General features: G+C 43.8%; 1 protein-coding gene and 1 gene segment (V, D, J or C); one reads left to right on the plus strand and one right to left on the minus strand.

Moving 5' to 3' along the window:
* Positions 1–15,131, plus strand: part of LOC104289563 — a 90,074-nt gene extending 74,943 nt beyond the window's left edge. The window contains 5 exon segments of the C gene segment in view: positions 6,751–6,834; positions 12,679–12,942; positions 13,399–13,446; positions 14,626–14,731; positions 15,125–15,131. Of these exon segments, the coding sequence occupies positions 6,751–6,834; positions 12,679–12,942; positions 13,399–13,446; positions 14,626–14,731; positions 15,125–15,131 (509 nt within the window).
* A 6,771-nt stretch (positions 15,132–21,902) lies between these two features.
* DAD1 (defender against cell death 1) lies at positions 21,903–23,022 on the minus strand (the record flags this gene model as incomplete). The annotated part of the gene is made up of 2 exons (XM_009888518.1): positions 21,903–22,033; positions 22,947–23,022. Coding segments are annotated over 2 exons (207 nt in total), but the record flags the coding sequence as incomplete, so codon positions are not given.
* Between the last annotated feature and the right edge of the window lie 10 nt (positions 23,023–23,032).

Consider the following 23,032-nt stretch of genomic DNA (forward strand, 5'->3'; position numbering starts at 1 on the left):
AAGCTTCCTGCATTGAAATGGAATGGTTGTGATTTGCAATTTTTTTCCTCCTCTTGATACCTCTGGTGTTTTTGATAACTAAATAATTTAATCTTCATTTTCCAAAGGTTTAAAAGCATTCCAATTCTTTGGTGTCGGTGTGTCTTCCTTATCATCCTTGATTCTACTTCTGTAGGCCTTGCTACAGCCACTGCTGCCCATCTCTCTGGATAAACACCTTACCAGGACTGACCCTTGACATTCCAGGATGACAACATGGTGGCTGCTGTGACAGAGCTCAGGGAGTTACTGGGAAAGCGAGGAAGGGCTGCTAGCTTTGCTGCCTCTTAGATCCCTGTGTGAATGCCGATGCTGGGAAGGTGATGTTTTTCAGGGGCACCATTTTAACTGTGAGACCTGGTGAGTAGCATGGTATATTTAGGATAAGTGTGACTGGTAGTCAACATCTGTAGTACTGAGTTGGGCACTCAGCTCTATGGACCAACGTGTCTGAGAATGCCAAAGGCTTTGGAAATATCCAAGGGCACCAACTCCACCCCAAAACTCCAATAGCACCTAAACAAAGCTGGTAGCCAAGCCCTTCAGTCTGTAGGTATCCTGAGTCTCCAGAGGATTTGGCTGGTTGACTGTGCGAGTCCACTTTTTCAGAGATACAGTCATGATACCGGTGTAGGAGAAAACTGAAGGCAGATGATGCAGCATGCTTAGGTCTGACGGTGCAAGTGGGAGCACCTCAGGGGCAAAATACATCTAACCAGAGCCTAAATGGGCAGGGATTGAGGATAGCCTTCCTCCCTCTCTGTGGATGAATCTCAGGAGTTGTGGAGGGGATGACTGCATCTGTGCACAGAGAGATTTTGACAGGGTTTGTTGCACTGGGTGTATGGTGCTGGAGGAAGGGTCCTCTTTGGGGCTGGAACAAGGTTGTCAGTGCTACCCCGTAAGTACACAGTGCTGTCTTTTGGGGAAAAGGGTCATGAATGAGCCTTAAGAACAAAACGCACTACCAAATTCAAGGATAGGGATGCAGGTAGTTTCTGCTTGGTATATGAAATGTTCTTTGTCATGATATATAAAGCATTCAACGAGTTCCATGTTGTAGCTTAACCTATACTCTTCATATATCCAAACATGTTCTGGTAAAATCCAATGGTCCTGTAAAAATCAGATGTGGATTCACGTTGTTATCCCCATCCCTTTTTGCCATTCCAGAGCAAAAAGGCTTTGGGGCAGGGATCATAGTGTGTTTCCCATTAACTAAGGAGTAGATTCTTCCTACCTGTGATACTTGAGGTGACTGTAATCAAATCTAGTTATTGCCATGCGTGTGAACACGGGAAAAGGTATTTGGCAAAGAGAGGCTCAAGGAGGTCTGTGGAAGCCTGTGTGGGTCTCTATAGCTTCTCTCAGAGGCAGATCCATGACTGAATGTGTCCAAGCCCTCCAGCACCCACTGAGGTGGCTAAATGAAAAAGCCCATTTTGTAAAGACCTATCACACGGTGCTAGTACTGGAGGATGGGGAAAACTCACATGGGGAAGTGGAACCAAACTTCTCATTGTCCCAGGTGAGCTGTCTCTTCTCTGAGTCAAGGGGGACTCAATACAGATGGCACTGTCCTCTGGCCCCCAAAATAACAGTGGAATGGCTCTGTGGAGCACTTTGGCACAGGTTTAGGATTCCCTGGGAAGAAGTGGTGGACTTCCTATTTAACCAGTGTGCGCCAGGAAAGGGTCCATCCTGGGGGAAGGAAGCAAGTGAAAAGAGAAAACCAGTAAGTGAAATACAGGAGCAGAGATGTGAAAAAAATCTCATGGTCTTTAGTGAGTGGTGCTAGTTTGGATTTGTTTTGGAAAGGGAGTTGCCTTGTGCCTCTTCCTTGTGGTACTAATGAGACTATAGCATGGGGAGGAAGAAGAACAAGCAATGGACATGGAGGTAAGACGTAATGCGTTGCAAGTGTGTGTGTGGAGAAACTGAAGGATTTCATTGCGGGAAGGTATTCAGGTGGGTTGAGGTCGATAGGATTGTATCAAGGTTTTTGCTATGGCAAACAACACAATGTCTATGAATACCTACCAACTTACGTTTGGACATGGAAACAGGCTCCTGGTAAAAGCAAGTAAGATTGCTGAGATCTGGGACATTGAGTTGTTCCAGGGGAAAATTCAATCCACCCTAAAACAAGGTTAATATTTGCTAAGAGATTAGCAGAGTGCTGTTCAGAAGCAGGCTGTTGCCAACAAGTAATCAGAGTGATCTCTTGGTTACTACGGTATCTGCTGGGCATTACAGAACAGGAGAGATGGTTTGCAGAACAATGAAGCAAATTACAGAAGCTGTGGAGCTTTCTTGTGACAGAAGATATAGAAACTGGCAACTTCTGTAGGTTCATGCAACCTACTTTCCCACTCTGAGTAGTTTCATGCATGCAACATTGTCTAAGCTAGCTTTGTGTCGTGGTTTTCTTTCCAGAAGATTAATAAACTCCGGTTTGGAGAAGGAACTAACCACCTTCTTTCTCCAGGTGTGGGAAATTGGCAAGTTAGGTAAATGCCCAACTGTAGCTTAGGTAGGCTCGTGTTTGAAAAATATTCTCAGAAAACTCTGTAGTTTATTTCTTTTCTTCATCTGGAATAAAATTATGAGTAAGAAAATTGGTCCCCAGTTATAAACAAGGGGGGATTTCCCGATAGCTACTTGGATTTGGAGATATACAATGCAAAACCACTGAAGGAAAGAAAAAATATTGGTTCTTTCCTCCTTTGAAAATTGTGAGGACATAGTGACACCTAAGAAACTCTTGAGCATTTGAATCAGAAAACCCAAGTAAAATTTTCACTACTCCTTTAACTAAATCTCAAGTAAATTTTCACCCAGAATCATAGATTCTTCGGATTTTTGAATTTCACAGAAGAATAAATAGCTAGGAAAAGTAAAACACTCCTAGAAGATTGCCAAAACATTTTTTTTTCCCCACTGGAAGAGAGTGAAAGGAATTGTAAATACTTCACCTGAGCCTTAGATGTTATCTCAGCTTTTTCAGAAATTAAATTGCATTTTCTCTTTGGGATGGAGAGCAAACTGAATTGTGTCTAGGTTTTTCATGAAGAATGGGAGAGAGCTGTCACTGATGCTTGGATTTTGTTTGCTCATTAAGTAATGAATTAACCATGATCTCACTCTGTGTTTAATTTATAAGCTCTTGAGGCACGGGGGTCTTTATGGGTCAACTTTCGGGAGGGATGCTGGGCTTGACCAGTGAGTGAGGTTTTGATGCCCTGTGCCCCAATCTCCATTTTTGTGTGAATGCAGTTTTCCATTTACGTATGACTTGGTTCACAGAGCTTCCAGCACGCTCAACCAGCTTTTATCATGCCAAACTAGCTAGGTGCGCAGATTGGGAGGATGCATTTGGACACTCTCAACTAAACTACCCAAGTTTGGCTCCAATTGGTTTGTCATTCTGCTTTTGTTGTGTTTTTGTGTTTTGTTTTGTTTTGTTTTTGGTTTTGTTTTTGTTTTTGTTTTTGTTTTGTGGGATTTGTTGTTGTCATTTTTGCACTTACTAGCTCAGTTTCAAACTTCTGTGATTGCATGGCTTGAACTCAGGTTCTGATATTTGATATTTCTGCATTATTCTTTTCAGCCCTTCTCACAATAACTGCACTATTCAGGTTCTTCTGCTACCTAGGGCATCTCAGGTTCTCTGTGACTCAGGATAATGGAAAAGTTACATGTGCACTTGCAGAGTGCTTGTTCGTGTGTGTGTAGTTGTATAAACGTCACTGTTGAACCTGAGCTGCTGAGGAAGATCTATTTCTGGAGAGCGTGGAAGGGAGATTTCTGTTGTGTGCTGAACCACTGCCCAAGCTTCAGGGCACGAGACATGTTCACATTTAGTAGTGGAATCCCCCCCTCAGACCGGAACCCTGCAAGTATTACTTAATAAAATATGAAGTGCAGCCTGCAAAGGAGGGTGGACATTGCAGGAGAACAGAGCAGAAAGGTGAAACTCAACAGCAGCAGTCAGAAAGCATCTAAACAGAGGGGGAAGGGGTCAAGAGGCAAATTTCATAACTGAATGACTTTTGCTGAAAGATGGAAACATGACCCTGACCACAAAATAATTTTCTCTGAACAAAAAAGCATGAAAAAAATATGTGCTTTGACAGATGCTGCCACAAGTATCTGAAGAAAATTCCCCCTAAGCCCCACACCTCTTCTCTTGTCTGAAACTCTTTGGAAAAGGGAAAGAAATTAAGGAAGATCCTGAGACACTATATTTTTTGTAAATGTATCCATTTTTCCAAATTTCTTAAGAATACTTTTAGAAACATTTAATATCTAAATGCTTTGGGTTTACTCTTGAAAAGTAATGTTTCCATTTCTTAGAATGGTAGTGATTGTTAAGATAATTTCAAAATAATTTTATTCTGAAAGTTAAAAAACACAGCAATATAAAGAAACCATTCATTCTGAAAAACCTCTGGGGAAATTCCTCATGTTTCAAATGACCTTCCTGACCCTGTTCAAAAACATCTAAGAAAAATAAGAACCTCAAGTTTATCTGGAGCTATCAGCAAGCTAAATGAGCTATAAATCAAAGCTCTGCCTGAGTTCATTTACATGCTCCCAAATTTACCATTATGGTCATGTCTGTATGCAGCTACTCCAGATCTCACTCTGGTCACACTGCAGAACCTAAGAGCTTACCGAATGCATACTGAAACCTCAGTGTTTAATGGCAGAATCAGCAATGGTCTCCCTGCCACAAAGAAATTGCATACCAAAAAATGTGCTCTCTACTTAAAACCTAAATGGCAAATTTGCTCTGGAATCACTCTTGACTAATTCAGATGGCAAATCCAAGAGAAGTGGATGATGGAGTTTGTACTACATCATCAAACATTAGGTGAGCTGTGAAGTAACAGTAAATAAATTAATTTTTGAGAGAGGAATCTGACTATTAGACTAAATAAACAAGGAACGAGATGAAGAACAGAACTTGTGATGCAGGTGGCTTTCTGGAAGCAATGGGATAAATATACTGGAGGGGGATATTAAGGAACGGGTGTTTGGGAGTTTGAAAGATGTAAAATACCTCATGAAAAAAAATCAGTTGGAAGAAAAGTCCTGGATAGATGGATCTATCTATTCATGGAGATAAACAGGATTTATTTTGGTGGAGTATTTCACTGTTGAAGGTTCCATTCAATACCACTCTGGATATTGTAGAGGACTGTGCTATTGTGTGGCTATGGAAGTAGTTACAAACTCACATTTGGATCTGGGATGAGACTTCTGGTTTCACCAGGTACATTTATTCTGATTTTTTTGCCTAATTTGTGAGATTGTTGTGGATAAACACCAAGATCTTGGAAATGGCAGCTGTCAAAGGCAGAGTAGCCTGAGATCTCTCTTTAACCAGAGGAATTTATTCCACAGCAGCTGTCCAAGCAGTCTGCCTTGAGGCAGCTGCAGGCAGGCATGTGCTTTCAGTGCTCTTCCATCAATTGCATTCCTGTGGTAAGCTAAGGCAAAGCCTGGTTTTGCTAGTCAAGTAGGTCATGTGGATTTGTTCTCTCTTAAGGGTTAATCCATGCCACTTCTGTTGGCCTCAAGCGAAGGTATGGATTATATAAATCAGATGAAAATGCATTGAAATACAAGAATGGCTATAATATTTATACTGCTGGACATGAGCTGGCAATGTGCGCTCACAGTCCAGAAAGCCAGTCGTATCCTGGAGTGCATCAAAAGCCAGCAGGGTGAGAGAGGGGATTCTGCCCCTCTGCTCCACTCTTGTGAGAACCCACCTGGAGTACTGCATCCAGCTCTGAGGTCCAGCACAAGAAGGATGTGGACTTGTTGGAGCAGGTCCGGAGGAGGGCCACAGAAATGATCAGAAGGATCAAACACATCTCCTATTAGGAAAGGCTGAGAGTTGGCATTGTTTAGCCTGGATAAGGGAGACCTTATTGCAGCCTTTCTATACTTAAAGGGGGCTTATAAGAAAGATGGAGACAAACTTTTTAGTAGGGCCTGTAGCGATAGGACAAGGGGTAATGGTTTTAAACTAAAAGAGGGTAGATTCAGACTAGAAATAAGGAAAAAAATTTTTACTATGAAGGTGGTGAAACACTGGAACAGATTGCCCAGAGAGGTGGTAGATGCCCCATCCCTGGAGACATTCAAGGCCAGGTTGGACTGGGATCTGAGCAACCTGATTTAGTCGACTATGTCCCTCCTTATTGCAATGAGGTTGGACTAGATGTACCTTAAAAGTCTCTTCCAACCCAAACCATTCTATGATTCTATGACTTAGAAAGTGTCCATTTATGATGATTATCACCATTTTAGCTGGTCTTTGTAGCAGAATCCCACGAAGAAACAGTATACTTACAACATTTTTAATATTAGTGTTGGAATGGGAATTGGACTGCCTTTTAGCTGGCTTGTCTGATGTAGAGACACTGTATTATCCACAAATATTGCAAGTGGGTTCTGTTCACGACTGGGACTTAAATCCAGATTTGCCAAGCTGTTGCAGCTACAAGGCCATGCTTAATGCTTAGTCCTGCTACCACACGTCTCAGTAAGTGAGAGTGTATGAATCCTGAAGAGTTAGAAGGCTCAGACTGGCTTTGCAACTGCCTGTGAAGCTCTAAGATCTAGACAGGGTCACAATGTGCCACTCAAACCTGTAAGGAGATATCTGTAACGAAGGTTAAAGGGGTTCTTGCAAAGGTTTCCTGGGTTGTGTGAATTATGGGGGTGGAGAAGGATACAAGCTGACATTAGGAAAAGGAACCTTGCTGGTGATCAAGCCAGGTGAGTAAATGGTGAAAAATTCAGGAGAAAACTTGGACTGAAAGGCAGTGGCCCTAACTATATGGCAGAGTGAACAGGAATTTTAGGTGACATTACAGATGGAAAACCACAGATTGTTCCTAGTATTGCCCCAAAAGGCATAATACACAAACTGTAACCAATGAGTGAATGAACATTCTTTTATTTGATCTCCCTGTTTCTGATCCTGATAATTTTCTAGTAGATTTCTTTGATACTTTGATGGTGACATATGTCAATGTGTTTCATCCTTGCTCCCTTAAGTTATTCACTGTTCTGAAATGTCTGTTGACCTGGTTGTCAGTATGCACTGGGAAAACTTGTCTACATTTTTGTAGAGGTTGACACCAGTGTGCCAATCAGGGATATGTGAAACTCACATTTGGAACTGGGACCCAACTTCTTGTTACTCCAAGTAAGTTTGAGCTTTCAGTTCCATATTAGCACCAGGACTGGCAAATTATCTGTTCATTGGGTAGATGGACTAGGGATTTTCATGGAAGCAAGTTCCAATTTCTTTGCAGCTTCCCTGGACAAAAAAACAGTTGGAATAGAGATGCTATCTTGGAATCCAGGGAGTGCTTGGCTACGTTGTGGCAGTGACATACTGCAGGAAAGAACAGCTAGAGAAGATGGTAATGTTCACACAGGTTTAATAGTCACAGCACGGTGCAGTCACACATAGAGTGCTGCAAGCAATTCACACATGGCTGAATGCTACATAAAAAGTTTATCATTTTTATAGAGTTTCTGGCTATTAAAATTTTCAGACTTGATTTTTGCATCTTTAAAATAATAGATGGAGGTTACTCTGACTAATGGCTTAGAGACCGGATTTTCTAACTCTAATCCTAAGAGAACATGTCATGATTTTTTGAGTTTAAAAACCTAAAGTAAAGTCCCCTTCTATATTTGTAAAAACTGTTGCTACAGTGTGAACAGTCAGGAACCAGAAAAATTGTATTTGGAAGTGGAACTGAACTTGTTGTGATGCATGGTAACTCTCTTTCCTCTCCTCAGTGGTATTTTAAAATGATTTAGGAACATGAAAAGATATAATGAAATTTTAAATACCTTTGCGTGTCATCCTCTGGTAAACAACTTTACATATTTTAGATGAAGAGCCATTGGAATACGTAGCTGGTAGGCAGGAATTTATTGCAAAGGCTTCTCATTGAGTGGGAACCTGAAAGTTACAGTAAATTTGTGTTTGGAAGAGGGACTAGATTTAAAGTCAACCCAGGTGAGTAAGATGTGGAGAAGGACAGGCTATGAAGGCATGAAGGCGGCAGCAGTGTCCACTGGTTAATGGTTTAGGTTGGAAAGGACCTTGAAGATCATCAAGTTCCAACCTCCCTGCCATGGGCAGGGACACCTCCGACTAGACCAGGTTGCCCAAGGCCACGTCCAGCCTGGCCTTGAACACCTCCAGGGATGGGGCCTCTTCTCTGGACAACCTGTTCCAGTGCCTTACAACCCTCAAAGTGAAAAACTTCTTCCTAATGTTTAATCTAAACCTGCCCTCTTCCAGTTTATATCCATTCCTCCTTGTCCTATCACTACATGACCTAGTAAAAAGTCCTTCCCCAGCTCTCCTGTAGGCCCCATAAACTCTTGAAGAAGAGTGGAGGGAGGAGTGAGGGCCGAAAGAAAATGAACCCAAGATTATTTCTCAATAGGGTGCTTGTGAAGGTGGAGCAGAGAGACTTGGAATAGTGGAAATGAGACAGCACCAGCAATGTCTTAGGTTAATGATTTTGGCATATCATTAACATTAACTTCTGAGTTCTGTCAGACAATAATAGTGTTTTGCCTTAGACTGAGGGCAAAAGAAATCAGAGATACCTCCAGGTTCGTGTTTCAGTCTTAGTTTCACACTGCATTGTGAAGAAATTTCCAAGGTGACTTAGACTACAGTATTTGCAATGATTCAAACTGGGGTGTGTGGGATGATGGAGTTAGGAGAGTAATTTTTTGGAAATGGCACAAGGCTATGATCCCAAATAAGTTATCTAATTGAAAGTGCCCATTAAATAGACTGATCAGGAAAGGATATCATTTTGGTGTGAAATAGAGATCTACATCTGAGGCAATTCCACAGGTGTAACATCAAAAGTTCTTCTGACTTTTTGATATCAACATGAAAATGATCTTCCACCTGTTTTTAGAAAGGGATTTTAAGTTGATTCTTTTGCATAGTTTGGTTGTTTTTTTTTTTAACTCATTAAATGAATGTGATTTTTTTTTGGCTGGTCCAAAAGGAATAGTAAATCTCTAATTCAGAAAGTTTCTTTTTTTGTGAGCTAAAATTATTAGAATGGAGGGTTGGACTAGATGACTTTTAAAGGTCCTTTCCAATGCAAACCACTCTATGATTCTATGATTTTTTTTCTAGAAACTAAGTATAAAATTGAAAATTTATATTGGCATATAAAATTGAAAACTTGTTCTGGCAATTAAAACCCACTCTGATTTTGGAAGAAAAAGCACTCAAATTATTATGTGATAATGACAGAGGTTCTGAGGATGGTCATAAGTAGCCACTTCAAGTCTTTTGTTTCCAGACAACTGTTACATAGTTAAGAGGTTAAGCCATCTCATTCACCTGTAAGCTTTAAAGAGTGGATTGGATAAACAGAATTGCTCCTTCTGACCCCCAACAAGCTTTCCTTAGCGTTGCTGAAAGGAGCAGCAGAGGAGATCATAGTAAATTTCTCCCACAGTTTAGGTGATGCATGAATAAATCTATACATGAAAACAAATAGCATGTTGCATCCCAATATGAAATTTAAGAAAACTTCATCTCAACTTTTCCTTAATGTGAACACATGCTGTAAGCCCAGGATTTATCCTGTTTTGGTACTAGAGAACTATTTAGTCCATTGAACACTTGATTTCTCCTCACATACTGGGTATCTTCCTCTATTAGTTCAGTTTTAGTTTTGGTTCAGCTAGAAATCTTCCCTTGTAAAGGTTTGTGAGAAAGGTCTTGGATGGTTTTGGTAGTTTGACTTCCCCAAGTGTAATTACAGAGGCAATGACAAATCCATTTTTGGGACGGAGACCAGAATTATGCCTGAACCCTGTAAGTGAAGCAGCATATTCACATTTGCAATACAGAATCTTTGCACAGAGTCTTTGTACTTTGGATGACTTGACTGATGCTGGACTAGGACCTGGTTTCTTTTATCTGACTGCCCCCAGACATGAGCACTAGAAGTTTAAAGAAGGGCTCAGGCACTAAATGTGGACATGTAGTCTTGCTGTAGACATCCTAGCATCCATGTAAGGCTGGCAGATTTCACAAAGGATCTCTGGTAGACCTTTTGGAACCACCATTGGAGGACAGCCAGCAAGCATCACTAAAGTGCTTGTTAAGTCACTGGAGTTGCTCCTCTGGGGTCAAGATTAGCCTGTATGAGTGTGTGAGGAGGTATATATTTCATCTGAGTTGGGCAATAGCTCCAGGTTGACTCTAGCTGTGGAATACCTTGTCTCAGGCTGAGGAATGGTAAGAGGACCAAAGACCTCTGTCATACCAATTCCAGTCTGACCAGGGATTCAGATAATTTTGGAGGGAATGGAGAATGAGATAAATCTCTGTATAATATAATCTGTGTGTTAAACCAGTTCAGGTTTCTACTGCAGGTTGTTTGGAAAAAAAGGAATAGGTCTCAGTCTGATGTTGGAACAGGCTTCTACTGTTCTCTCCCTAAAAAAAATCCTCTGGAATTGGCTTTCTCTGTAGACTGGTGAGGAATAGTATTCCAACAGCTCCTGTTCTTCCACCTGGAAGATATCCTTCAGTAAAGATCAAATTAGGCAGGGTGAACAGCTCAGAGTATCATGATTTACTTATCAATCTGTCCTGCAAATATAGGTCATAAATATCAATACAGCATCTCCAACACGTCCACCAACTCGTTAAGACAGAAAAACAGGAAACATAGGTCACAGTGCTGCGGTTATAATAGCTGATATTTACTGAGACTGCTATCTGCAAACTTTCATAACAGTGGGGAAACACGCAAAGGAACTTATCGGAAAAAGACTCTAGTACCAGAACAAAGCCAGCAGCAACTCTGGCAAGAATGAGAAATGAGGGTTTTGCAAAACAAGTGCGGCTGAAACTGCTTGCAAAAAACAGACCTTATTTTTTTATCTGATCAAAATAAAAGCATTGCACAGACTAAAAGGGGGAAAAACATCCTAATTTGGAGAGGTGGATATATAGTTCTTCAGCTAGCACAGCACTCACTAGAATAGAGAAGCAGAACAGTTCGATCAATTCCTCCTCTTCTCTTTCATTCCTCTTTCATTGTACTCCGTGACAATGATGTACCCTGGTTCATCTGTATTTTATGCAGGGATCCACCATTAAGCTTTTTATGTGCTCCTGTCTCCCTCTCCCTAACAAATGATCACTGAAAACTATTTCCAAAACAATAACAGGGAGTATAGGAGGAGGGGAGTAGGGTTGGGAGAGTCAGAACATACATTAGACCATATTCCACATAGTTAGGAAAGAGATAGTCTCATCAGGTTTTTCAAAGGCAGGGCTAGAGAATGAATCATTAGGCTTTGTGGAATAGTTTTTTTCTGAGATCATACTAATAAAGAAGTATGGCTATTTCACTAAGGTGATGACAACTGGCAATTGAACAGATGAAAAGCATTTATCTCGGTGACAGAACTAGGGTCTGCACTTGCATAAGATTTTGAAATATTTTCTAAAAGCCAAGATTTAGTCCAAAATTCCCCTATGGGAAGAAATTAAAACTTCTTCATCAGGGAGCTTAGCTGTCTAATATTTCTACAGTATTTATCAGTGTGGTGTGTAAACAGGGATGAAGCAAATATGCTTATATTTGAAACAAGTATGCTTAGAGTACAAGTTAACAAAGCTAAATGTGCAAAAAAAGAGTTTAACCACAGGTAGTGTTTTGATATGGGTCAAAAATCCTAGTCTAACTGACTTGCTAGCTGAATTTGGAGCAAGAAACAGAAATAAACCCCAGGTATCTTATATCTACAGCCTTTAGTTCCCCAAACCCCTCTTCTGCAGGGCAAAATTAAGTAAAAAAAATCTTGCACTGCACTGTCAGGTGGTGGAACATAATGAAACATTTGTTTGTTTCATCTTACTTTCACTAAATGCAGCCATGTGTTCTTACTGTGCAGTGGCTTTCCTAGCTTTCTCCGATAGGAACACAAGTAGCTAGACTGGGGGTAAATGTGGACACCCTTAAGACTTGGCCATTTATCCACCATCCCTCTAGACAGGTGGAGGAAGTGGGATTTTGAGTGTCAGTGGTGGATATGAGTGCACTTTTGCAGGAAAGGTAGAATGTCCTTGAGCTGCTCAGTTCTCTCCAGACACATTACATCTCATAGCAGTGAAGCAAGAAGACAGCAAGCTCTCTGCCCGTTAAACGCATTCCTGAATGCATCCAGGCCAAGATCCGAAAGGAAGCCCAGGCTACAGAGTAGAGTTACATGAGCTGTTACAGAGTGGAATGACTAGGTTAGATAAGGACATCTAGGCTGGGGATGGCCATGAGCATCATTGCGATGCTCTAGGGATCCTGCTTGACCACTCTATGTCTCCTACATAATGTAAGTCAACATAAATCTCATGTGGCTCCTGCATCATCTGCTGTGGATGCCTTGGTTGTCTAAAGGTGTCCTAGCATAAGATCCCTATGATCATGCAACTTCCCACTGGAATAATGGAAAAACCTCCATACCTAAGTGTCTGTATGTTAAGACTGAAGGAACTATGACTGTGTACCCTCATCTAATGTCTCTTCTCTTTTCCATTTTCAGATATTACTCCATCTCCTTCAGCCTACAGGCTGATCTCTAAAGATGATGAGGATTTGGAAATGTGCCTTATCACAGATTACTCCCCTGAAAGGCTTACTCTTAACTCAGCTGATAAGCAGACAAATGCTATTGTGGAGGTGGCAACTTCTGAGAACAAACAAGAAGCGAGCTACCTGTCAACGTACTGGGCCAAGAAAGATGAAATGCAGTGTGGTGCAAATCATGAGGGCTTTGGAGAACTGGAGGGCGAGGATCCTGAAAGTGGTAATGGCATTTTTTGGATGTGTGTACAGGGCTACAGCTACTCTGGTCTCTGTGCTATAAGTATGAGCAGGACTTGTTCACATCTCCCAACCCTGCAAAAAATGCTGCATGGTGCTCCCACACTCCAGAGGAATATTGCCTTGTTGCCTCTGTTTTCTTTTGTCTTTTTCCTCGGTGGAAACAAGATTAAGGGTCAGTAGACTGGTACAGTCCCAGCAGAGAGATCTTACAATCATGCTGTTGGGGATATAAAGCTTGAAATTCCTTTGTCTGATGGGACACTAAAGTTTAATTAGATCATGTTTTATGTTTGCCCTGAAAATAGCAGAAATGAGTGTTTATGGGAGGATTTAGTGGCCAGAAACTCTAATCCAGCCCTTCCAAGTAGAGATATCTTTATGAACTTCTGAAGAAGTACATTTCTACTATTAATAAAATGTATTGTTACTATCTCAGGTGCCAGCGCTGTCTGTGTTACAGGGGTGTCTCAGCACTTCAGGACAGGTACGTGCACAATATTTTAGGAGTTAAGCTTGGCCTGATTAAAGGAAATGTCTTCCCAAGTTTTTGCTAATGTTCCCTGTTTGCAGAATTCCTGTTGGAGCAAAAAGCTCTGACTGGAAATTTCCAAAAGGGCCACACAGGCTTTAAGCATCAACGCTGGAAGCCATTGGGTTAATGTAGTCCTCCAGATCTGAGCTGGTAATTTGGTGTGACCAGTGGTGCCAGTGCCTACGTGTTCTTGCTAGGACTAGCCAAACAAGTGCTCCCATCACATAATGATTTACGGTACTGATATGAGTCAACCTTCCTGGATGTCTGTCTGCATTTCAGACTTCAAAAGAGTTTTTATTTTTGGGTCCACAAACACCAAATGAACCAAAAGATAAGCAGGTGGTTTCAGCAGTGAGTTCTCAAGCAGCAGGGTTGCATCTGAGCAAGCTTTGCTTCAGCTCCTGGCTGTGGGAGTACACTACCCAACACTGGAGCCCAAGCAGTTGCTGTTCCTGCTGGTTCAAAGGAGCTGAGCGTGCCTCTGCACTTGGCTTATTTGCAGAAAAGCTGTACTTTTGCAAACATGCAGCCTTGATGAAAAGAAACCAGTTTGTCAAAATGTTTCCAAAACACCACTTCTGAAAAATACTCATCAGTAAACTTGGCTGATTTGATCAGTCATTTCAGAGAGAGGTTTTCAAAGATAAACGTAAAGTGACTTTTTGATGACAGCTCCCTGCTTCCCCAATATAGATCAATGTCTTTTCAAATGCAGATGGCTTTTAGCTTAAGTTTAATAGAAAATCCAAATAAACTTTGTGTTCTTTGAATAAAATTTAACTTGTTTTCCCCCTGGCCATCTTAAAAAATTTTAGGGAGAGGCAGGCGGGATGCCTCCAGCATCCTGGGTCCATAATACACTGTATTTAAAAAACAGCTAGATGGTTGGCAGACTTGCATATTGGATAATTAAGAGATTATTGAATGAAAACCCCACCCTTGAAACAGCAACTGGAAGAAATTAAAGTCTCTCAGTGAGACAGTCCTGCTCACTGTCTTGTTAGCTGTCCTACTAGCTGACTCAATCGCATGAAGTGGAACAGCTTCATTAAGAAGCATTTTTAAGTCTGTCTGGAAGTGAGGATGTCTCAGTACTCTTGTGACATTCATCCTCTGTTACTTTTACAGATGGAAACCTGAACATGCTGTCTTTATCACAGCTGGGCCTGAAAATAATTTTAATGAAAGGAATAATTTTTAATGTGCTGATAACGATGCTTATGTGGAAAAAAAAGTGAGTATGCATGGGGTGGTAAGGCCTCTGACAGAAAACATCTGGATAAGTTCATTAGCTATGAACATTCCTTCTTTCTTTAATAACTGTTTATGCAGTCTAGCCATACACCTTTTGTCTACCAACAGTAAAATCCTTCCAATCCTTTGGCCAAATCATTGTTTTCGCCCACCCCTCAAGCCTGTTTACTTATCCACATGCAAATTTAACTTTTTTCTTCTTTCTAGACATCTCTCCCTTCTATTTCTACATCCATCCCTTCTCCTGTCTGCATCCATCCATCAGATTCATCCCCTGACCAGTCTCCAGCTGGGAAATTTGATGCTTACTGACTTCAAGACCTCAGACCTAATATATTAGTTTTGACCCCACGTCTCTTTCTCCTCTTTCTAGTGCCTAGACACTACAGGTCTACAATTACATAGCTGTGACTATATCCCAAATAATGATTTAACATACCTTTATTTTTGTTACAGGAATGAAAGCAACTAGATGGTGCAGTCCTGAATTACCAAAAAAGCCTGCTGAGGAATCGTTACTGGAGCATCGTGTGCTCTGGATATCATCCCAGCCATTATAGTCTAAATTGCTTTATTTGCATTGTTATAAAGCTACTAAAAAATAAGCTTAAAATTTGCAGCATCTTGCTCCCCGGATGCCTGATTCACTTCGCATGACAAAGCCTCTTTTTGCATGAAGCATAGTTCACTATAACTATAAATTGCCAAACATCACTATTACTTGCGTTAAAAAGACATAGAGTTACTGCTTGGGGCAGTGCTTTTTGTTGAAAGCTGCAAGCTAAATATCACTTGAATGTGAATTTTTCGTATTTTGGTAGCTTTCAGGTACGCATGTCTTAGAGTGCATCCCCACAGACACCATTTCTGTTGCAAATGAAAAACCGAAAAGCAAAGGGGGACTTATTTAGGGTGCTATGCACCATGTCCTGCTGTCTTTTGCTACATCAGAGCAAGGTATCTTCCCCCCCCCCCCCCCTTAAAGATATGCTGCTAGGTCTCCCAGAAATCCTGAATTCAGTAAAATTCTCACTTCATTATCACATTTTCTGAATTTAAACCAGCTTAAGATTTGGCTTTGAGTTTAGTGGAAATACAAACTTCATTTGTTCTTTTTGTTTAGTTCTAACAGCCTTAGATTTCCCGATCTCTTTTTATAATCATTGCATAAAACTATACTTAAATATTTACCTGTCCATGCGTGCACTCCTTGGAACCAGTGCATGCATGTGAAATTTGCCCGCTGCTAAGTCTTGAATTGCACTGGCAACCACACAGATGTCTTGGCATTTCATTAGGCCTTTGGCTGCTATTAAACAATTCTTACCAAAAATAAGAAACTTGTTTGTCTTTTGTATCTATGGGAAGCCCGTTTCCAAGACAACTTGGCTGTGTCTGGGTGAGAACAGTGTGGCTGGCTCGGAAGGAGGCAAATGGAGGAGAGCACCTCTCCCCCAAGAGCAGACTCTGGCCTATGTGAAGACAACAGTAGGATATGGCTCGCCCACAGTGAGAGGACTAGTAAGCCATCCAGGCTCTTGATGGCAGTGTGCAACTACTGCTATGGGGAACACAGGAGCCTGAAGTGTCCTGCCTCTAAATGTCCCCCACTCCCAAGCGTCACTGGAGAACAAGGTACCTGCTTTCCATTAATGACACCAACCGACCGGCATGTGTCTCCAGGCTCAGCCTGTCACTGGCAAGACTGGAAAAGAAATTTTCTCCTTTTGTAACATCAATTTCTCCATCTTATTCTGAAGCACCAGATTACTCTGGAGGGAGAAATGAGAAGGGTGCAGTGAAAGAAACACACCCTCTCTGCAAAGTTTGAACCTTGCTTGTACCTCACACCAGTGCCCAAACGGTGTGGCAGGGAAAGCCTCGCCAGACCGGTGGGGGTGATTACCCCTCATGGGATATTTCTCAGTCCTGCTGGATTCACAGCCATTGCAAGGAACTCTGATTTTGGAAAGACTCATGCTTCAAATGCTTTTAGCCAAAAGCCCTGGTGCTTCATGTGGGAGAGGGTCCCCAAGTGAAGGCCATGCCAGCATCCCTGCCACGGGATGACTCCACAGTGTTGAACAGCAACACAACAAAGTCTCCTGGGTCTCCTGCCATGGTGCTGCCACCTGACCATTTAGTAGGTGGCCTGTCACAGGGTGACAGAGAGTTACTGACCCCTCCTGCCAATGAAAACCTTCAAACTTTCCAGGTCTATTGCCCTGATTATTTTATAGTATGGACATTCAGGGACTCATTCTCTTGTCTCTCCCTTGACACAGCAGTCACTCTCATTCCTCTCCAGCTGTAGGAAGCCCACAGCTCTTCAAGTGCTAGATTCCAGGCAGCTATTAAGCTGACATTTCACTCATGATGAGGTCTGCCACCTCACCGGGAAACAGCTTGATGAAGCTAAACCATATTTGAACTACAAAGCAAGTAATTGCATTTCATGGCTTTCTAACTGATTAACCCAATTCCAGAAATCTTCAGGGACTTGGAATAAAAGTTTCCATGCTTCTTTACCTTCAGCATCACTTTTTAAAATTAATATCCATCTTAAATTTTTTGTGTTGCACTTCAAACCCACCCCTAGCTGTATGGTCAAGGAGGGAGGACAGTGTGCTGCCTCTGTTTCCACATCTCAGCCTTTTCTCTTCCAGGTTAAATGACCCCAGTGATAAGATTTGCCAAGTGAGGGGATGAGTGTACAGATAAAGTTACATATTTTGACTAAAGCGACTCTTAGCATGTGACCTGCAAAACACTGAATTTGTAGGTCTAGTTCAAAGATACTTGCAGATATTACGCTTTCAATCTCCCACCACCACAATGTGCCCCCTCATCACCACTTTGCACTTTCTTGTTTATTTCGAGAAAGAAAAAACACAGTGCAAAGCACAGGCAGGAAATAACATGGTAGGACAGGATGTGGAAGGGGTCTCATGGCCCAGATGGGGCAGGAAGAGGATGCACCGCCAGTTCCATGACGCCACAATCGAGATCTGGGTCACCTTTTGATGCTCCTCTACACCCTACCACAGAAACCGCTTCCTCTGGAAAGTGGAGCACAAAACAGGGGGTGAGGGGAGCAGGGCTGGTGTGGCACAGGGCAGGGAGGTGGGGAAGCATGTGGAAAAGAACAGCAGACGTTAGACCACAAGCCAAAGTTGAATCAGGTTAAGGCAGCCTCCCTTCCTGCCCCCTCACCGCAGCCTGCTCTTGTGTCTGGGGGGAGTTGTTTGGGCTACAGCAGGAAAGATTGAGCTATGTATAGCATAGGCTGGGGAATGGAGGGGAGGAAATACATTATAGAGTGTGGTGGGTGGCTGAGAGAGATCTTACAAGCGTGTAAGATTTCTGAATTTGCTGATAGGCCTCTGCACCCTGTTATACAGGCAGTGAATCCACACAGAAAAATCCTTTCACTTCTGACCCGAAAAAGAAGGGAGGAAGATGGGGCAGGCCAGTGAGTCCTCTCACATTGGCAGGGGAAGAGATGTTGATCTCTAACACCCTCTCCCCTATGCCAGCTCCTGCCTCCAAATACCTACCTATGGGTAGGAGATGAATTTGAGTAGTTTCTAGGGATTTTCTTGGAGAAAACACCCTGACCAGCATTTGCCATCTCTCATTAAACATGGCCCTGTACACAAAACAGCCTCTCTTCTTGCCCTCTTCTACAGTGTGAACACGGACCCAAGCATGGTCTTTGTAAGTTGCAGAGCTTGGAGATACCTACAGGCTTGCTGAAGCTTATTCAAATGTGGGAGTAGCTCTAATAGGACCTGGATTCCAGTACTGAGTTTATGGCAACTAGAGGCATTGCAAGCCGGTAAAAGTCGGGAAAAAAGAAAGAAACCCAACAGTTTTTCTTTTTTCGCAGGTTCCCGTGCAGTTCTCAGAAGTGGCCACAGGAGGGTCCCAGCCTGGAGCGCTCTGTGAAGCCAAACCGCGGGGAGACCATGTCCCACAAGCCCACAGGGAGGCACTCGCAGCTCGCAAACGGCAGCAGCTGCAGTGGCAAAGGGGACACCCTGAGCTGTGCCTCGTCGTGTGAACGTGCCGGGGCTCTCTCTGCCACAGGCCTGGCTCAGAGAAGGTCCTCCTCGTGGGGAAGAAGATCTCGGTGGCTCATTTACACATGCTGTCGAGTCCCCTGCCTGCTCCTCAGCGGTACAAAGCTGGTGCCACTGTAGACAAAGCCAGCTTCATGCCTTGGACTGGAGTGTGGTGGTGGTGTCAGAGCTGGCATGAATTCTCTGTTCCTAGCACAGACCCAGACAGCACCCTCTGAGACAGTGAATACCCTGCTCCCTCATACCTCACTGTTCAGACCCTACATTAGGCAAGAGAGTTAGGAGCCCCAGGTGTCACACTTTTATGGGTTTAATGGCTGCAGCAAATGTTAAAAGGAAAAAGGTGGTAAACAGGAGCCATAATCCAACGCTGAAGGGTTGAAGCTATCAGACCCTGTGTTTTGTCTCCTTAGTGTCTCCTTCATCAATGATCTGGATGAAGGGACAGAGTGTACCATCAGCAAGTTTGCTGATGACACAAAAATGGGAGGAGTGACTGACACGCCAGAAGGCTGTGCTGCTTTACAGCGAGACCTGGACAGGCTGGAGAGTTGGGCAGAAAGAAACCTGATGAAATTCAACAAGGGTAAGTGTAGGGTACTGCATCTGGGGACGAATGACCCCATGCGTTGGTACAGGTTGGGGGCTGACCTCCTGGAGAGCAGCTCTGTGGAAAGGGACCTGGGAGTCCTGGTGGACAACAGGATGACCATGAGCCAGCAATGTGCCCTGGCGGCCAAGAAGGCAAATGGCATCCTGGGGTGCATCAAGAAGAGTGTGGCCAGCAGGTCGAGGGAGATCATCCTCCCCCTCTACTCTGCCCTGGTGAGGCCACACCTGGAGTACTGCATCCAGTTCTGGGCTCCCCAGTTCAAGAAAGACAGGGATCTGCTGGAGAGGGTCCAGCAAAGGGCTACAAAGATGATTAGGGGATTGGAACATCTCTCATATGAGGAAAGTCTGAGGGACTTGGGTCTCTTTAGTCTGGAGAAAAGAAGATTGAGGAGGGATCTTATTAACGCCTACAAATACTTGAAGGGAGGATGCCAGGGGGATGGGAGCAGTCTTTTTTCAGTGGTGCCCAGTGATAGGACGAGGGGTAATGGGCACAGGCTTGAACATAGGAAGTACCATCTTAACATGAGAAGGAACTTCTTTACCTTGAGGGTAGTGGAGCACTGGAACAGGCTGCCCAGAGAGGTTGTGGAGTCTCCCACTCTGGAGACATTCAAAACCCGCCTGGACGCTGTCCTGTGCAACCTGGTGTAGGTGACCCTGCTCTGGCGGGGCGGTTGGACTACATCTCTAGAGGTCCCTTCCTACCCTAACCATTCTGTGATTCTGTAGTGCCAGCAGATAAGCATTGCTTTGGCACATAGCCTCAACCTATCCTGTGTCTCAGCTGCAGAGCAAATCAGACAAGTGTGAAGCAGCATCAGCACATGGAGAGGGCCTCATGTGTGAAGGTAACCCAGGCAAATTCTGCAGCTGAAGGTGTGGAGGGACTAGCTGGGGTTAATGTCTGGTTCTGTGCCCATAATCTGATCAACACAGGGCTCTACTTTTCCATCAGGACAAAGAAGCATTTGACCTCAATGGAGGAGCTAGCTTGGGCTTGAGGAGGCAGGGCCAAGGGCCAAAGCCATTGAGTTTAAGCATTTCATAATGCTTTAGAGGGGGAAGGATTTTCAATGTGGTTAAGTCTGAGGGGTGACCTTCTCCATGGACTCAGAAGAGCTCAAGCGCAGTTCTGTCCGAGGCACTGACACAGCCTGGCAACCCCGTCCAACATCCTTGGATTCATCAGCACATTAGGCTGAAGAAAAGCTAACACTGTGGTAGGGTGGCTGTATCACTACCAGGCCTTAGTGAGCCCAGCTGGGACATCCAGCTGTGCCCCACGTGCCTTTGAGGGATACAGGATCTCTTGTAGATACAGGAGTATCTGTGTGAAGACAGGTATACACCGAACGATATGCTGGAGGAGCCCCTCTCCTTCCTTCCGTTCATGACCACAGCCTAACCCAAATTTTCCACAGCTTTGAAGCCTCGAGGCACATTGGCAATATACTTTCCATAAGATAAAGGGGCAGGAAACAGGGAGATGAAAAGGGTGAATGACAATTAAGTTTCCATGACGACTTGTTTCCTGCTTCCCTCTGAAACTGGGGCACAGAAAAAAAGCCTGCTGGGCAGAAAGGGAGGGAGGAGTGCATCGTGCCTGACAGGGAACTTGGGTGTCAGAAGAATGTCTGTATTTGCCACTAATAGGGATAAGACTGCAGTATTATAAAGGATTTTATTGATAGAAAGGATTACAGTTATTGATGTGAGGCAGCAGACCCGTCCATAGCACAGTAGACCCCTCCATAGGGCTGTCTGTGGGGAAAAATCTTGAGCCCTGCTTCCCGTTCCTCCATCAAGGAAGTAGGTAAAGAGTCTGCTGGGGAACAGCACTTCCTAATGCCAGGCTGTGGCATCAGGGCTCAAGAGCAATTCAAGACCTGGAAGGAGAGAAAGGCAACATTGAGTGATGTTTCTGCAAACGCAGAGGAAATACCCCACAAGCTCCAATGACCTTGTAGCCCCTTGCAACAGTAACAACAGTGCACATCCTCCACTTTCCAGCACCAAACTCTCCCGGTCACAAACTCCCTCATCTGCTGAGAAACTCGAGGCTTGGACACCATGGCCTCCAAATAAGAGAAGCCTCCCAGAGCCCAGGAGTTTCAGCTCCCAAAGCCCCTCTTCCAAAGAAGAATGGGGTATTTCTCTTGTAAGAGAGAAATGTAAGTAGGTTTCTGTAACACTGCCAGTTAAATTGTCTTTTAAATGACACAACCCCCAAAATACATGCATAAACCCAGACAGCTGTAAATCTTAACCCTGTATCAATCTAGAGGACAACAGCTTAACTGTACTTGGCCAAGATGAAGCTAGGAGCTAGGACTCCTGGATTCACTATTTTTCTAGTTCTCTCCCAACTCTACAAAAGTACTGAAGTTAATGTGAGTTGTGGTCGTCCCTTTTGTGACCACACAGATCAGTACCTCAGTCTCTTCTAGAAGCTCATCCAACAAAATTGATGACCACAAGATGGAGGATGGTGTTGGCAAAGAGGAAATCAGCAAAAGCCCGCTCCGGTGAAATGCCTTGGAACTCGCCTTTGTTCTGGGGGTTGATCTGGATCCGAAGGCAAACTGCATGGCAGAGAAAGAATGAGAGATTAGGGGTCACAAAAGGAAGTCAAGGTGGGAAGCACAGTTTCCTGGGGCAATCCAGCCCAGTCTGGGTCACTGTTCCTCCAGGGTACGATAAGAAAAGGTAATTTTATCTTTGTTGTAAGATAAACAGGACACTGACAGGGGATTTGCACAGGGCTTTTATGTAACCAGCTCTCCCGTAGCACTACATTATTGGGGTGGCCAAGTGTGGCCTGAGGGGAACAGGCTTATAACAGCATGGGACTCACATAGAAATGGGGGTATTTCTACATCCTCCATTGGATGTGTTGGAGAGGGCTGCACAGGAAAAGGGTGGTTTTGGGTGGTATTATGGGACAGCAACACTCTGAATCAGTAATTGGTAGAGTTTGGGTTTCCACCATAGGATGGTTACTAAAGAAAGACTTCAATGCAAGATGGTAAAAAGGACAGTGCCTTGATTGCCAAGGAGAAACAAGGGCACCCTGAGGCTGATAAGAAGCTGGGATCTATCCTGCATATAGACAGGACACCCGTGGGGTCACAGCTACTGTGGGAGCATCCTGCAGGGTGGCAGGCTGGGCTGGCTGGGGCAAGAGCTGGGTCGTTCTGGGAGCAGAACCGGGTGTTAGGGGGGACGGCGGGGAGTGTTGAAGGTTGTTGTGGGGACTCCCTGGCTGCCAGGGTCGGTTTGAGGGCTGCTGTGACTCCCTTGGGCTGTTGGGGAACGCCTGTGGCTGCTAAAGGAATCCTGCGGTTACTACAAAAGATCTGGGTATTTCTAGGGCAACTCTCTGAGGGCCGGGGGCCTCTGGGCGTTGCTGGGGGTTCCGCGGTCGTTGACGGGGAGGCTCAGGCTTTGCTATGGAGAGAGCGCAGTCGTGAAGGGGGGGTCGGGCGTGGCACTGACCGCCAAGGATGAAGCTGCCGACGGCGGAGATGAAGCAGCTGAGGAAGGAGTTGAAGGGGCAGGGGCCGAGGCCGGGGGCAGAGCCG

The sequence above is a fragment of the Charadrius vociferus genome, unplaced genomic scaffold (genome assembly GCF_000708025.1).
Source record: "Charadrius vociferus isolate BGI_N301 unplaced genomic scaffold, ASM70802v2 scaffold57, whole genome shotgun sequence".
NCBI classification, from domain to species: Eukaryota; Metazoa; Chordata; class Aves; order Charadriiformes; family Charadriidae; genus Charadrius; species Charadrius vociferus.